At 39.3% G+C, this 13,513-nt stretch overlaps 1 protein-coding gene and 1 long non-coding RNA gene across 3 annotated transcripts; both read left to right on the forward strand.

The window, feature by feature from the left end:
• Nucleotides 1–649: 649 nt before the first annotated feature.
• On the forward strand, nucleotides 650–1,865 carry LOC121887195. 2 transcript variants are annotated; one of them, XR_006092936.1, is made up of 3 exons: nucleotides 650–735; nucleotides 1,178–1,255; nucleotides 1,777–1,865. It is a non-coding gene; the product is annotated as an uncharacterized LOC121887195 (long non-coding RNA). The 2 variants fall into 2 exon arrangements; XR_006092937.1 differs by having other exon boundaries at nucleotides 1,178–1,251; nucleotides 1,777–1,861.
• A 2,801-nt stretch (nucleotides 1,866–4,666) lies between these two features.
• Nucleotides 4,667–10,074, forward strand: LOC121887194 (heparan sulfate glucosamine 3-O-sulfotransferase 2-like). The gene is made up of 2 exons (XM_042397829.1): nucleotides 4,667–5,741; nucleotides 8,499–10,074. The coding sequence occupies exons 1-2, from the start codon at nucleotides 5,239–5,241 to the stop codon at nucleotides 9,115–9,117; spliced, it is 1,122 nt and encodes a 373-aa protein (XP_042253763.1). The 5' UTR covers nucleotides 4,667–5,238; the 3' UTR covers nucleotides 9,118–10,074.
• The last annotated feature ends 3,439 nt before the right edge of the window (nucleotides 10,075–13,513 follow it).

A 13,513-nucleotide genomic window follows, 5' to 3' on the forward strand; every position in this document is an offset into this window, starting at 1 on the left:
ATTTTTTTCCTCTCTTACTTTTTTGCACGATTGTCCTCTTCACGTTTTATCAAATACATAAATAAACCTTTCGAAGACCCATCTGCCAAAAAGAAAAGAAACATAAAACTTTATAAATCCATCTTCTGTACAAGGTAAATGAATATAGATGTGATGATTGTTAGACTGGTGATTATCGTTCTCAAGCAAAAAAGGTAAAGAAATTATGTTTATAATCATTTCTGATGGAAAAATATGCTCTTCACATTTCACACAAGTATGGAACTATAAGCACATCTTACATTCAAACATGATCATGTTTTACAGATTCATGTTTTACAGATTGAACTCTGACACCTGACTGTCAGGATGTTTGAGTTGTGCAATTACCTCTTTACGAACCATCTTGACTGCCATTCGATTGCGTGAGCACCTCAAAAGTCCCGTTTTCTCATGAAACAGACAGTCCACGATGAATGGGTTTTGCTCGGCTCCGTGTCTTGGTATAGTGTACTTGGGGTCAAAGGTGTGGTGCATCGCCACCAGAATCACGTCCTTCTCTCTTAATTCTTTGATACAGACACACACATCAGACCACAGTTTAACAGCTAATAGACAAAATATGTAACATTTTCACGTGCATTTGAGTGTCTGCATGTTTACCTTCTTGCTCGATGCTGGATAATGCTGACTTAACGTCAGTCTCAAAACGACTGACAATGGGACAGAAGATGACCGCCACATCGCTCTCATCAGGTGAGTCCACTATCTTTGCACCCCTTTTTTTAAGTTTTTTAACAAATTTCTTGTGAGAATCCATGGTGTTTCCAGCTATGTATATGTACATTTTCGTCATGTTTGTACTGAAGAAGAAAAAAATGAAAAGAGTCAAATTTAAAATCTTATTCAAATTTTCACTATTATCCTTGTCGCCACCACCTGTTCCAACAATCCAACGTAGCCTGAAGGGTTTTAAATGTGCTTTACAAAACATAATGTTGTAATTAGATACAACAGAATCACCATTGGGTGGGGAAACATTTTCATTTTCACGTCTTTTAAGAACATTTGTGCAATCCTTCAGTCATGTAGCATTCAGCATATCTTGAATCATTTACAAGAGTATTGACATGTCATATTAATGTCAACTTACCGTGCGAGATGTTTTATACGTCGCACTGTTGTTGTTTTCAAACAGGGGTGACTTCGGTGTCCTGCGAGGCTCTTCAACTCTTTCACTTTCACTGTAGATAACATCTGAGATGACGCACTGTGAGTAAGTGCAGTGTCATAATTTTACCAGCAGGTGCCAGTATTGTGACATCACTGGCCATGCATAGGCCTATAAGAGATGAAGTTGCAAGGCCAGTATGGTTGAAGAATAAAATCAGTGGAAACTTAAAGTAGCTATGCTATTCAGAAATTAAAGATTTAAATTTAAAGATGCTTATAATACATTTAAAGCTATAGTGGATAAGATGTCTGACTGACAGCTGTTCAATATTATACTGTACAGTATGCTGGAGGTTTTGGAAACTCATTAGCATGATCTCACAGCTCTTTACCTCTGAGACTGTTACAAAATCAATTTTATTTTCTCTGTTGATGTAGCATTTACAGATACTAAATGTAGGCTGTTGTATCTGTTCGCGCTGAACTACTAGATTATCTGAGGTCAGAAATACAGTAAATGATTAATTGGAGTAGTATTTCCTGAGTGTGTACTGTTTAGCAAGGGAGTGATTCTTCATCTGCCTGTAATGTAAAGTTGTCTGGATCATCTGTATCTGCACTCAGCGGTCTGATCGTGACGGGTTGATGCTCCCCCTCAGGCTTTCACTTCCCTCTGACAAATGAGCAGTGCTGCTGATGGAGTGGTCAGCGGGAAAACTGTGGCCTTAATTCTGTGATCTCTCAAAGACAACCAGCAATGTAAAGAAAAACATATTCTGCTTGCATGAGCACATCATTTGTTTTTGTTTAATTTCTTTTCCATAAAACTTACATCATGATATTTGATGTCTATCAAAAGTCCCTAGAGGTTATGGGAATCATTCTCTTTTGGTGCCAACTTGCTTAAACAAACCCATTTTTTCAAATTTGGATATTGTTTTCTAGTTAATCTCAACATAAATGCTACAGGTATTTAAGAGAAAAATCTTTGTACAGTTTGACAATTGCTTTATTTTTTAATTTCCTTCTACAGGGGATGGTGTCCTTTCATGATCTTGTTTCTGTAGAAAATGACATTAAACTTAAATTGTTCCACATTGTTCATTTGTCATAGTTTGCATCAGTCTAAAGAGGTGACACTCTATTCTGTGATAACCTAAGACAAGACATATGTTCTGTAAATTAAACTCAGGGTAAACGGATTTTAGGTATCAATATCCCTGATAAAAAAACAAGCTGCAAACACAAGCTGCGCACTCAGCAGGGGTGATTATAACATTTAATCACCAGGCCCTATCACTGAGCTGGGCAGGCATCTCGCCTAAAGGTTTGATTTACCCGCCCTCTTCCTGAGGAAAAATCTCATTCACTAGACAGATTGCTGAGCGGGCCTCTCTGACTGGCCCCTATAAATCATTCTTTAATCAGCGGCCTCTGAGATTGGGCGCAGACACCCACGGGAGCAGCACTGTGACACCTCAACTCCTCCCCATGTGTCTCTTCAGTCCTAGGAGTTTTTATCCTCTTCTGTTTCCACCTCGGGCTTGTCTGCATTTGTATCCGTCATCAGGAAACTAAGAGGAATGACCCACCCTGCACACTCTGCTCATACCAACACCCCAACACTTGCTCTGCTAGGAAGTGTTTGTCAAATAAGACCAGGGAAAAGATTACTGGTTTGAGGTTGCAAGAGAATGCAGGCACTAGGTCCAAGTGAGCAAAGCAGGCAACTGAGTCCCAGAACAACTGAGACCCTGAAAGCTCTGGTCTTACTGTGTGTCAGTAGGTCTTTGCTATTAGATTCGTTTGGGAATATGTACCAGCTGGCATGATAAGGCACTAAGGTGAGTCCTGCTTAATCACCTCATCTTGAGGCCTTGGGTCTTGAAGAGGCTCTTGTGTCAAAGTCTAGTTTTAAGACCTTTATTATTCCAGCCAATAATGTGTTTACATGTTGAATACTCCTTACTTAATGTGTTACCATGCAGCCAGGTAGAGTTTCAGTAGAGAGGAACTGTACAAACCACACACAAAGTGGGATGAAAAGGGGTAAATAGGTAAAATAGGGGCCTGGGTCCAAATAAGAAACCTCTAATTCTCTAATTAGGAATGTACAGGACTCTGATTAGAGTTTTGCTAATCCACACAGAAAATTTTACTTGATGGAAAAGATGGATGTCCCTTAAACTAAACCTTCATCCATAAGAAAGGAAGGTCTTTGATCTAAAGTTTATGTTTGTAAGCTAACATAAACACATATGAACATGAATGTTTTCATTGTGTTATTCTCACCAGCAGATCTGATTCTGTTTGAAGATGGAGAGGAGTTATTCTGACAAGTCACGACAGGGAATCAATATTTAGTTATGCAAATATGAAACAGAGCTATATATAAGATTTCTATTCATTAGTGCAATATCTCCTATATTGACTGAAATATGCACCCCTATATTTCATATTTAATTTAATTTATATAATTTTTAAACTCTACCTATAATTTGATACTGCTGAGTGAAGAGGAACGATTAATCCGTTTCAGCTGACAGTTGAATATCAATATTAGAGAACCAGTTTGATTATATCACTTGACCTTCATCAGCAAATGGAATTGTAGATATTCAGATTTCCTTTTTTTTAATCATCTCTTTAAAGGATAGGTTCACAATGTTTTAAGTCTGTTTTACAGCAATAGTCAGGTGTGTATTTGAACTGGTTTTGTTTGCTGTGATCATTCCTCCTGTTCATACTGACCAACAGAAGATTCCTTCCAAATGTTCTTACAATGTAAGTGATGGGAGACAAAATCCACAGTCCTCATTTTTGTGCAAAAATGTATTTAAAACTTTAGCTCATATGAGGCTTCAGCCATTTGAGTTACTCAAAACAGGTGGATATCTTCCACATTCGTTTTAGTAAAAATTTCCCTCTTTGTGTGTTGACAGACAGTATTTTCTGCAGTGGAAGGATTATAACAGAAAGAGGGAATTTGGCACTAAAAACAAAGTAACTTTGAAAGATAATAACTTGATTTGACTAACTGGACATTGAAGTGCATTATGAAGGGATCTTCTAATGGCCAGTGTAAACAGGGGGAATGATTATGGCAAGAAAAAACCTATTTCAATGTTCATTTGGGCTCCTGATAATTGTTTTGGGACAGACTTGAAAAATTGTGAACCTATTAAGGACTGAGTAATGTTGATGCAAGTGGAACTCAAATGACAAAAGTTAGAAATGGACCTGAACAGACGAAAAAATGAAACCAAATTCAATATCAAGAAATACAACGTGCAGTCATATAAACAGAAAAGAGAACATTATAGTGCTGTGGTTGGTGCTGGAAAGCCAAGCTTTTTTCTCTGGATAGAGAGCTCCAGGGTTATGGAAGTGTAACAGATGGATGATGTTTATGGATTTGTGTCATCCTGTCTTGGTTTGGCACATGCTGTGTGTTGAAATGTGTCCAAATATTTCACCACTATTTTTTTCTGTACCTACATGAACCATACACATGCTTAAAAGCTCACCTGGCTGGGGAAATCTACACATATGAGGATGTGTTTCACTGTCACAAAAAGCTTACATGTTTTACTATGCAACTGCTCGATGAGAAGAGAGTAAAGTCAAATGAGTGAAAGAAAGCTGAATACTATTTTTTTAATGCAAAGATGCTCTGACGTCACCGTGCTGAAGCATTTTTCTGTCGCTCAGGCGCTTTGGAGCTGACAGTCCGCAGAAGTTGCCAAGAGAGCGCGTCTCCCCTCCCCCCCAATCCTGCTTCTCGCTCGTGCGTGATGGTGATGATGACCATGACCGCGTCCAGGAGTTTTAAAGGAGGATGTCTTTTCCAAACTCAGTGCGCAGCGGAGGATGGCTTTTCCATCAACGACCTGAGGAGATGGGACGCGGATGGACTGTGTTAATACGATGAAGTGATGGAAGTGTTGAACTGACCAAACATACAAGTTTTGTGATTTTCTTTTTCTGCCTTGGCGACAGAAAACAATCCAGCCACTTAAGCGACTAAACAATCAGAAATGACGGAAATCAATTAGAAAACCATGCACTGTTCATATCCATGGAGAGATGGCATGCGCGCTCCTCTTCAGTCGACTTCTTCCCTTCTCACACAGGCTCTCAAGAACATCCATTTGTTTGCTATCTCTTTTCCTTTCATATTTGTGTTACTGTGTATTATTCCCTGCCGATAACATCATGCAAAAGTCAGGTGATCCGATGCCCAGCTGCCAGCGCGTCTTGGCTGATGGAGGCAAAAGGCGCCTTCAGAAATCCGCGTCGTGCGTTTTGCCGTTGGATGCAAGACCGAGCAGCGTTGAGGCATCTCGGCCTAAAGCCGACCAAAGACCTCCTTCGGCTCTCCTGGTCGTCAGGAATGACACCCCCAGCCCACCGATGGGTAATTTAAAGTTTGGGAATAAAAAGTTACCGAATGCCATCATAGTTGGTGTGAAAAAGGGAGGGACGAGAGCTGTTTTGGAGTTCATAAGAATTCATCCTGATGTGCGAGCGGCTGGCACAGAGACACACTTCTTCGACAGGAATTATGATAGAGGCCTGGAGTGGTACAGGTAAGAGCATATCTCACCTGCACAGGTGCATGTCTATCTGCTCCAGCAGTGCCCATGTAATATGATCTTTAAACAAATAACCTGCAAATGACTTCGGTAACAGATCTGCTAAGAAATCAGAGATTGTTGATGTGATGAATTGTTAAAGATTATTTTGGGACACAACAGTGGATAATTAAATTACATGACACTAGTGAATGTTTGTAACTGTAAGTGGGATGAATGATTATTAAACTGAGTTAGTGAAAGTGTGGCATTTTCATTTGGCTGAGGACCCTCAAAGACTCCTGAGAGTGTTTGGACTTCAGAGCCAGTGGCTGATGGTCTACTGTGTTTGCATGATCTTAAATTCATGTACCTGCTCTCTCCATAAGTATCAGAATGATGATATAAAACCATATGAAATGTGATATGCACTACCCAGTCAGACTGTTTTGCTTCATAATCCAAAAGATGATGATTTGACCAATATTAACTTCAAATTTAATTCCAAATTCCTACAAATAGAGTCCAAAGGGACTTAGTTGTAGCTGTTCATGCAGCTACACCTGCTTTATGTTTTTCTTTCTATTCTTTTTTAAATAATTCTCTTTGTAGCCTGTCTATTCTCACGAGTGTTTCCTTGCCAAATTCTGTACTAATGGAATTTTTAAAAATGCTAAAAATGATGATGAAGAAGAAATAATTGAGGGAAACACAAAAGCTGAGATAAATGATGACCTCTGTCTCCTGCCAGTTGTATAGCCTACAAGTCCTTCTGAAAATTAAAACCATCTTTCATATAAAAATCAGCTGCTTATTGTCAAATCTGTTACTGTATGCTGTACTTGTCCCTTTCCCTCCCTGGGTAAATATGTTGGATATGTTTTCAGTCTCTCCACTCATTTTACAATCTTATTGCAAAAAAACTTTATAGGCCTGAGCTTTGTGTGCACTGGCAGAACAGTGGCTCTTTTTTTGGATGCACTGTAGAGCAATTCATCAGAGTTCTCATAAAATCTAACCTCTGGAGGCAAACAGTGTAAACTGCCATGTGCTGGCTTATTGTAGCTGCCAGGCCTCTGAGCTATTGTCTTGTTTATTTATATTAATTATGCTAACAGCTCAAAGTGAATGATTTATAGATTTTAAAATGTTACATGAAGCACGTTTAACAAAGTGTAGCCCCATTAAATTGCTTTGTTTGAAATAGTCAGATATAAATCCCATATATGAAATATCCATATCAATATTTAAAGTCCTTAATTACAGATTTAAACCAAATGTGCACACACACACACACACACACACACACACACACACACACACACACACACACACACACGCACACACACACACATACACAGAGATCTACTTCCAAATACATTTCATGTTAATGATTGGCTGTCATGTAGCCTGGAAGAAGGATGTGTATCAGTAGTATTATAAAATAATTATAGACTGCAAGGATCTCCACTAATTGGCACTCTTCGGGACGGTTGGCGGCTGAAGCCCTTTTATCTCAGAGATGAGATGTGAACCCTCGCCTGTTACCGTAGTTTGATTGTCAGCTGTCAAAGCTGCAGAGAGAAGGTCAAATGCCAACTCACTGACTTTTGAGGATTGCTTTCAAAATAAACATTTGCTTCTCAGCAACTGTCATGTAAAGACTCATCAATAAAGGCCAAACTATTGTTTTGATTAGTCATAGTCACTTAATATGCAATCGAATGAGCTGTGGGCATGTTTAGTTCGATGCAATCTTGAAACAGAAACAGAAAGGATAAAGGAAAAGGAGGAGTGACAAAGGTCCATGAAGTTAACTTCCCACGCACGGATGCATCAGATGGCCACTTGACTGTCAAGAATACATTAAATGAAATGCAATAATGACACAAGTCTGAGCAGCGCTTAAGACTACATCCTTGGTAAAAGCAAGGCTTTGTTTGTTGTTTTTTTAAAACTGTTTTGGAAATAACAAATTTCAGAAGAATCTATTCACAAAAAATGCATCTGTACCCTTTTATATGGGCTGTGTTTTTGTGCTGATGGGTCAGTATGATGCTTCAGTGTTCATTTTCCAGTTGGTTCAATCAACTTCATACTGTAGAAAAATAGCAGTTCAATTTGCCAGATAGTTTGGACATGATGCATGTCATGTCATCTGTTTTTGTTAGCCAAGTTGCCATCCAATGCATCATCCAAATGTAGATGTTAAAGCCATTATGTGTAGGATTCGAAAATTTCCTCTTCAAATTATATTTGAACAGGTAGGCCACAGTGGCCTACTTTTTAGACCCAGAAGTAACCCAACGGAGTCAGTCTGCTATATGTGCTCTGTTTGCATTTATGGTGATTTATTACTCTTGAACCATGCTAGGCTGATGCACAAGAGAACTGTCTGTGAGACAAGTCTCCTGTGACAACAAACAACTATGACTTTGCGTCAGTGCTCCTATTATCCTTAACATCGAGAAACTGGGTTCACGGCCAAACTGGAGCTTCTCAGTTGGGGTGGTTTTGTGCCTTTGCAACTCACTTGTGTAATCCTGCCCTAAATAGACATCTAATGCACACTTTTTTTTCTCCTTTTGACAGAGTGAATGCAAGGACATTATGTCCTCTGTGTCTGACTCTCTTAGCCTTTGTGGTAATTTAAGCAATTCAGAACAGCAGTGCAAGAAAATATGTTGAAAAGACACTTAAAGTAATATGAATATAAATGAGAAACCCTTATCTTATTGGAACTTTTACTGTGTGTTTTCATCTTTCATCCAGAGGTTTAATGCCAAGGACTCTTGAAAGCCAAATCACGATGGAGAAGACACCAAGCTACTTTGTGACTAAAGAGACACCACACAGGATCTCTGCCATGTCCCGAGATACCAAGCTCATTGTGGTGGTGCGGGACCCTGTCACCCGTGCAATATCAGATTACACTCAGACTTTATCCAAAACGCCTGACCTGCCGAGCTTCCAGGAGCTGGCCTTCAGAAACCAGAGCCTGGGCATCGTGGACACGTCCTGGAACGCCATTCGGATCGGCCTGTACGCCCTGCACCTTGAAAACTGGCTCCGTTACTTCCCCCTGGCTCATATCCACTTTGTTAGTGGAGAGCGTCTTATCACAGACCCGGCGGGGGAGTTGGCTCGGGTGCAGGACTTCCTAGGGTTAAAACGTATTGTCACAGACAAACACTTCTATTTCAACCGCACCAAGGGCTTCCCTTGCCTTAAGAAGCCTGAGAGCAGTGGCTCGCCCCGTTGCCTGGGCAAGTCAAAGGGCAGAACTCATGTGCAGATAGACAGAGATGCTATTGAACAGCTGCGAGACTTCTACAGACCTTATAATGTCAAATTTTATGAAATGGTGGGTCATGATTTTAAGTGGGAGTAGAGGTTTGAGACATATTTTTAAAAGGCACAAGAGAGATTTATGTATTCTACAAAATGTTCTTTCAAAAAACAGTTGGACTAGAGTCATTTGTCTTGGTTAGGCTGGATGGCTAACTATCAGCAGTCTCCAGACTATTTTCAAGTGAAACAGCAAAAACAGTATTATTCTTCGCCGTGGCACTAATGAACAGAGCAAAATCTGAGATGACATTGCTTTTGCACTTGTAATGATATTTACCAGCCAGTGTCAGCATCCTGTTTGTTGCTAGATATAACCATCATTTCGGCTTCAGGATTACATGATTTCTGTTCCTGTTACTGTATATTCTTGCTGACTATATTCCCAATTTGCTGACTGGTTCATTTAAAAAAAGGGGGGAAATTCCAAGAAATTAGGGAATTGGTTCCTCTTAAAACCTGCTTCACTAATCAATGCAGGGTTTGAAAGTAAGACCTTGGAAAATGTCAGTGAAGTCTTCAGGGAGAGCAGAATTAAGCTGCAGCACTGTGGTGGTAAATCAGAAATGTAAAGCCATAACATAAGTATGAACCATTTAATATTACTCTCTGTAGGTCTCATCAGTTTCCATACAGGGTGAAAGATTTTCTTTTACATTCTCTCCAGCATGAACCAGATACGTTAGCACAGTATATGCTGAAACATGCAGCACTTCACTATGTAGGCTACTTTGTGCAATATATTTGCAAAATCCATGTTTATATTTTTCTTACAAAAGTATTTAATCACTGCCTTACCCACAATGCTTGTCCATTAAATTCATTAAATGAAACGGAAGCACAAATACATCTAATGAAATTATTCATTCTTATCTCATCTGACCTTGATAATGTGCGTAAAAATGCATGCTGAATCATTTGTTTCATCCCCTCTTGCCTTTGCTTCGATCTTTACAATGAAAACTGGCGTCACAATTGAAATTTGAACCTTAAAAAACAGGCAAACTCTGTGCTACACCTCCATTTTCACATTTAGTTAGTAATGGTTTTCAACAGATCAGACAACTTACAGTTTTTTTCCATTATTCACCCTTGCTGCCTGTGAAAACATATGCTTCGAGCTTTATTGCATTCTGTGTGGTTTGTTGTGTGCCTCAGTGGTGGTAGGTGGATGAGTGGGTGTAGGTGTAAAGAATTTCAATCACTTTTCAAAGACAAAGGAGGGAACACCTAGTTGTGGCAGGTTATCAAATAGATTCTGGGACTGCATGTCACATGATTGCAGTGAAAAGTTTGGATTTGGCTACCTGATATGAATACTAAAGCCTGACTGTCTGAGCTTGAGCCAAGCTGATACAATACTGCAAAAACAAAGCAAAAGCACTTTGTGATACATGAACAGGGATGTAACTTATCATTTAAAGCAGTGTGTATTGAATTATACCATAACACACAATATGATATTATGGGTAACACTTTAGATTATAGCCCACAATTATCTATAGATACTGATCTATAGATAATTACAATGTAATACTCTATCCTACTTACAAATATTGTGTGTGTGTCCAAAGCCTGTTATATCTTATTCCTCTGTGCCGTAAACCTCTGTTACTGTCCAAAAAGTATTAAAAACACGTCAATGTAAAAACTATTAACAGTGATGACGTTTTCAGTCTCCGGAGTGTAGTGCTGTGTAAGGCAAACACCACTGTACACTAGAGGGGGATTCTTGTGGGATTCCTGCAGGATGGAAGGTCATTTTCACTATTCATCACGTGACTGGGACAGGACAGGAAAAAAGTGAACGGGAACGTGTGGGACAGGAATTATATAACAATAGGTCAGTTTTTATATATAAATATGCAGTTCTAATATGAATAAATGCTACTTTCTTTAGTTTAAACATAATGCTAATCGTTCTATTTCTATTTCTATCTTTTTTTATTCTTTTTTACTCTCTCCTGTCTGCTCTGGTGTATCACACTGACAGAGCTTTCAGGCAAGTCTGAAGTTTTAAACAAGTTCCTAAGAGTCGAGAGCAACGGTGTTAAAACTCTGCACGCTGTTTGTAAGACGTGTTATACAGTTATCAAATACACCACTGACTTGAATACGAGTGGCCTTCAGAGACACACTTGTAAAGCAGGTGGCGGCAAAATGCAGCCAAAAATCACCTCTTTTGCTGAAGTTCTTTGAGAAATTTATAATGTAGTACAAAGTGAAGAGGTTGTGATATGTAGAAAAGTAAGCTAGCAAGGCACTGTAAATGGAGCTACGTTTCCATGCATGCGCAGTGGCGTCTACCTTACATTGAACTACTCTCCAGAGACTGAAAATGTGATCGCTGTTCCTTCATAATCTTCAAGGTGAAGGAACATTCCACCCAATGCAGTGGTGTGGCTCATTGTTTACGGCACAGAGGAATACAATATATCAGGTTTTAGATTCACACACAATATTTGTAAGTAGAGCAATTCATTGTTGATTTGACTCTGCACATGAGATGTACTGACATTAAGAAAAATATAGAAAATCACCAGCCATTTCCTTTAAATACTGGGGAACAGTGATGTAGTTTTGGGATCCAATGTAGGATCCATCTGACAATCAAAACTGAGAAAAAAAATATATTTTTTGTCTTGTCATATAAGATAGATGTCTTGCCATATAAGATATACATAGATAAGGAGCTGAATACATATACCTTCACTCACTAATACTCTATTGACAACAAGAATTTTGTTTCAAGCTTATTCATAAAATCAACAAATGATGTGAATTTTCTCTTTGCTTCTTTCTTTTTCTTTTTTTTTTTTTAAAGCAGTGGCCCCTTTTTGACCCCTTTTTCACTGTGATTATAGTGTAGTTACAGGGTATATTAACATAATCTAAAGTGTTACTGATACTTTTCACGGTTCCAAAACAAAATCCCTGCTGAGCTCATCACACACTGCCACAACACAAACATTATGAAATCAGTGTCAACAAATTTTCATCCTACACAAGACAAAGCAGAGACATACATAGACGTACAGACTGTAAGAGTTCACTGAAGTTCTCACAAACAGAACCACAGAGACTTACTTAGCATTTCAATGTGCATCTGTCAGTATCACAATCAATACGACATTAGAACATTACGATGCAATACTTTATTAATATCCCCAGGGTGGAACCTGAGTAACACCATACATATAGGATAGACTAACTATATGTTAATGGTTACATATGAACATATCAACATCTACATATTCACAGACACCATCATTACCACAATCCTCAGTACAACCACCATGCTAGTCATCAACATCAGATCGCCATCATCAACATCAACGGTGACAGTCAATGACAATGTTCATTAAAAAACTTCACCACAGCAGGTACAAAGGACTTCCCAAATCTCTCTGAAGAGCACCTGGGCGTAACAAGCCTGTCGCTAAAAGAGCTGTTGAACTGTGAGAATCTGTTTTCTTAAGTAATAATACTCATTAATAATGATTTTGCTCCCAGTGAAATGTAGGACACATAGCTGCTCTGTTATCTACATACCTCAGAAGTCTAGTACTTTTATCTGTTTGAATACGACTTCATCTGAAGCCCTCTTGAAATTTGCATGTAACACAGCCTTCTTTGAAGATTCCTTGGTGGTTCGCATGGAAATACAGAAAGTTGAGCTCAGGAAACCAAAAGAAAAAACCTGTTCTAACTTTTACCCCGCTATGTGTTCAATTTCTCTTTCTCCTCATTCTTCTGCTCTTCTTCTTTCCTGCAAATGGTCACCTTGCATTGTTAAGAGAAAAATCATAAAAGATGCTCCGTTCTCTGTGACCCTCAGCCCAGACGGCTGCCCCCCCCACTCCCCTACTTCACAGCTTTTCTTTCACTCTTTCACTGTCTCTCTCTCTCCCTGTCCTAACATTCATTAAACTCATACCTCTGATGCCCTTCTTGTCATCATGCTCACCAGCAGCTCATTTCTGTGGCTCATTGAGCACACACAGGTGAGCGTCTATCCAGTCGTCAACTGTGAGCAGCAACTCTCTGTGGTACACATGGGTCCTAATTAGGCCTGAGGGCTGGAGAGGAGCAATCCCCTAGAACAAGCATCAGCCAGAGTCTGATTAGACTGCTAGTGAATGGCTCTCCAGAGATTGCTTGCAGGTCAAGTCTCTCTCTCTCTCTCTCTCTCTCTCTCTCTCTCTCTCTCTCTCTCTCTCTCTCACACACACACACACACACACACACACACACACACACACACACAGCTTTCTTTTCAAATATCAATTCCCTCAGGAGCCAGCCTATGCAAATCATGAAATCCTTTGCATTTCGGAGCACTATTACGTGACCCATTTGCACTCGAGCTAATGAGGTGCTTGTTAAGCTTAATGAGTATTTGTTAAAACTGATGTGTGAATATTGTGTTGATTAATATT

This window comes from Thunnus maccoyii, chromosome 20 (assembly GCF_910596095.1).
Source record: "Thunnus maccoyii chromosome 20, fThuMac1.1, whole genome shotgun sequence".
Taxonomy (NCBI): domain Eukaryota; kingdom Metazoa; phylum Chordata; class Actinopteri; order Scombriformes; family Scombridae; genus Thunnus; species Thunnus maccoyii.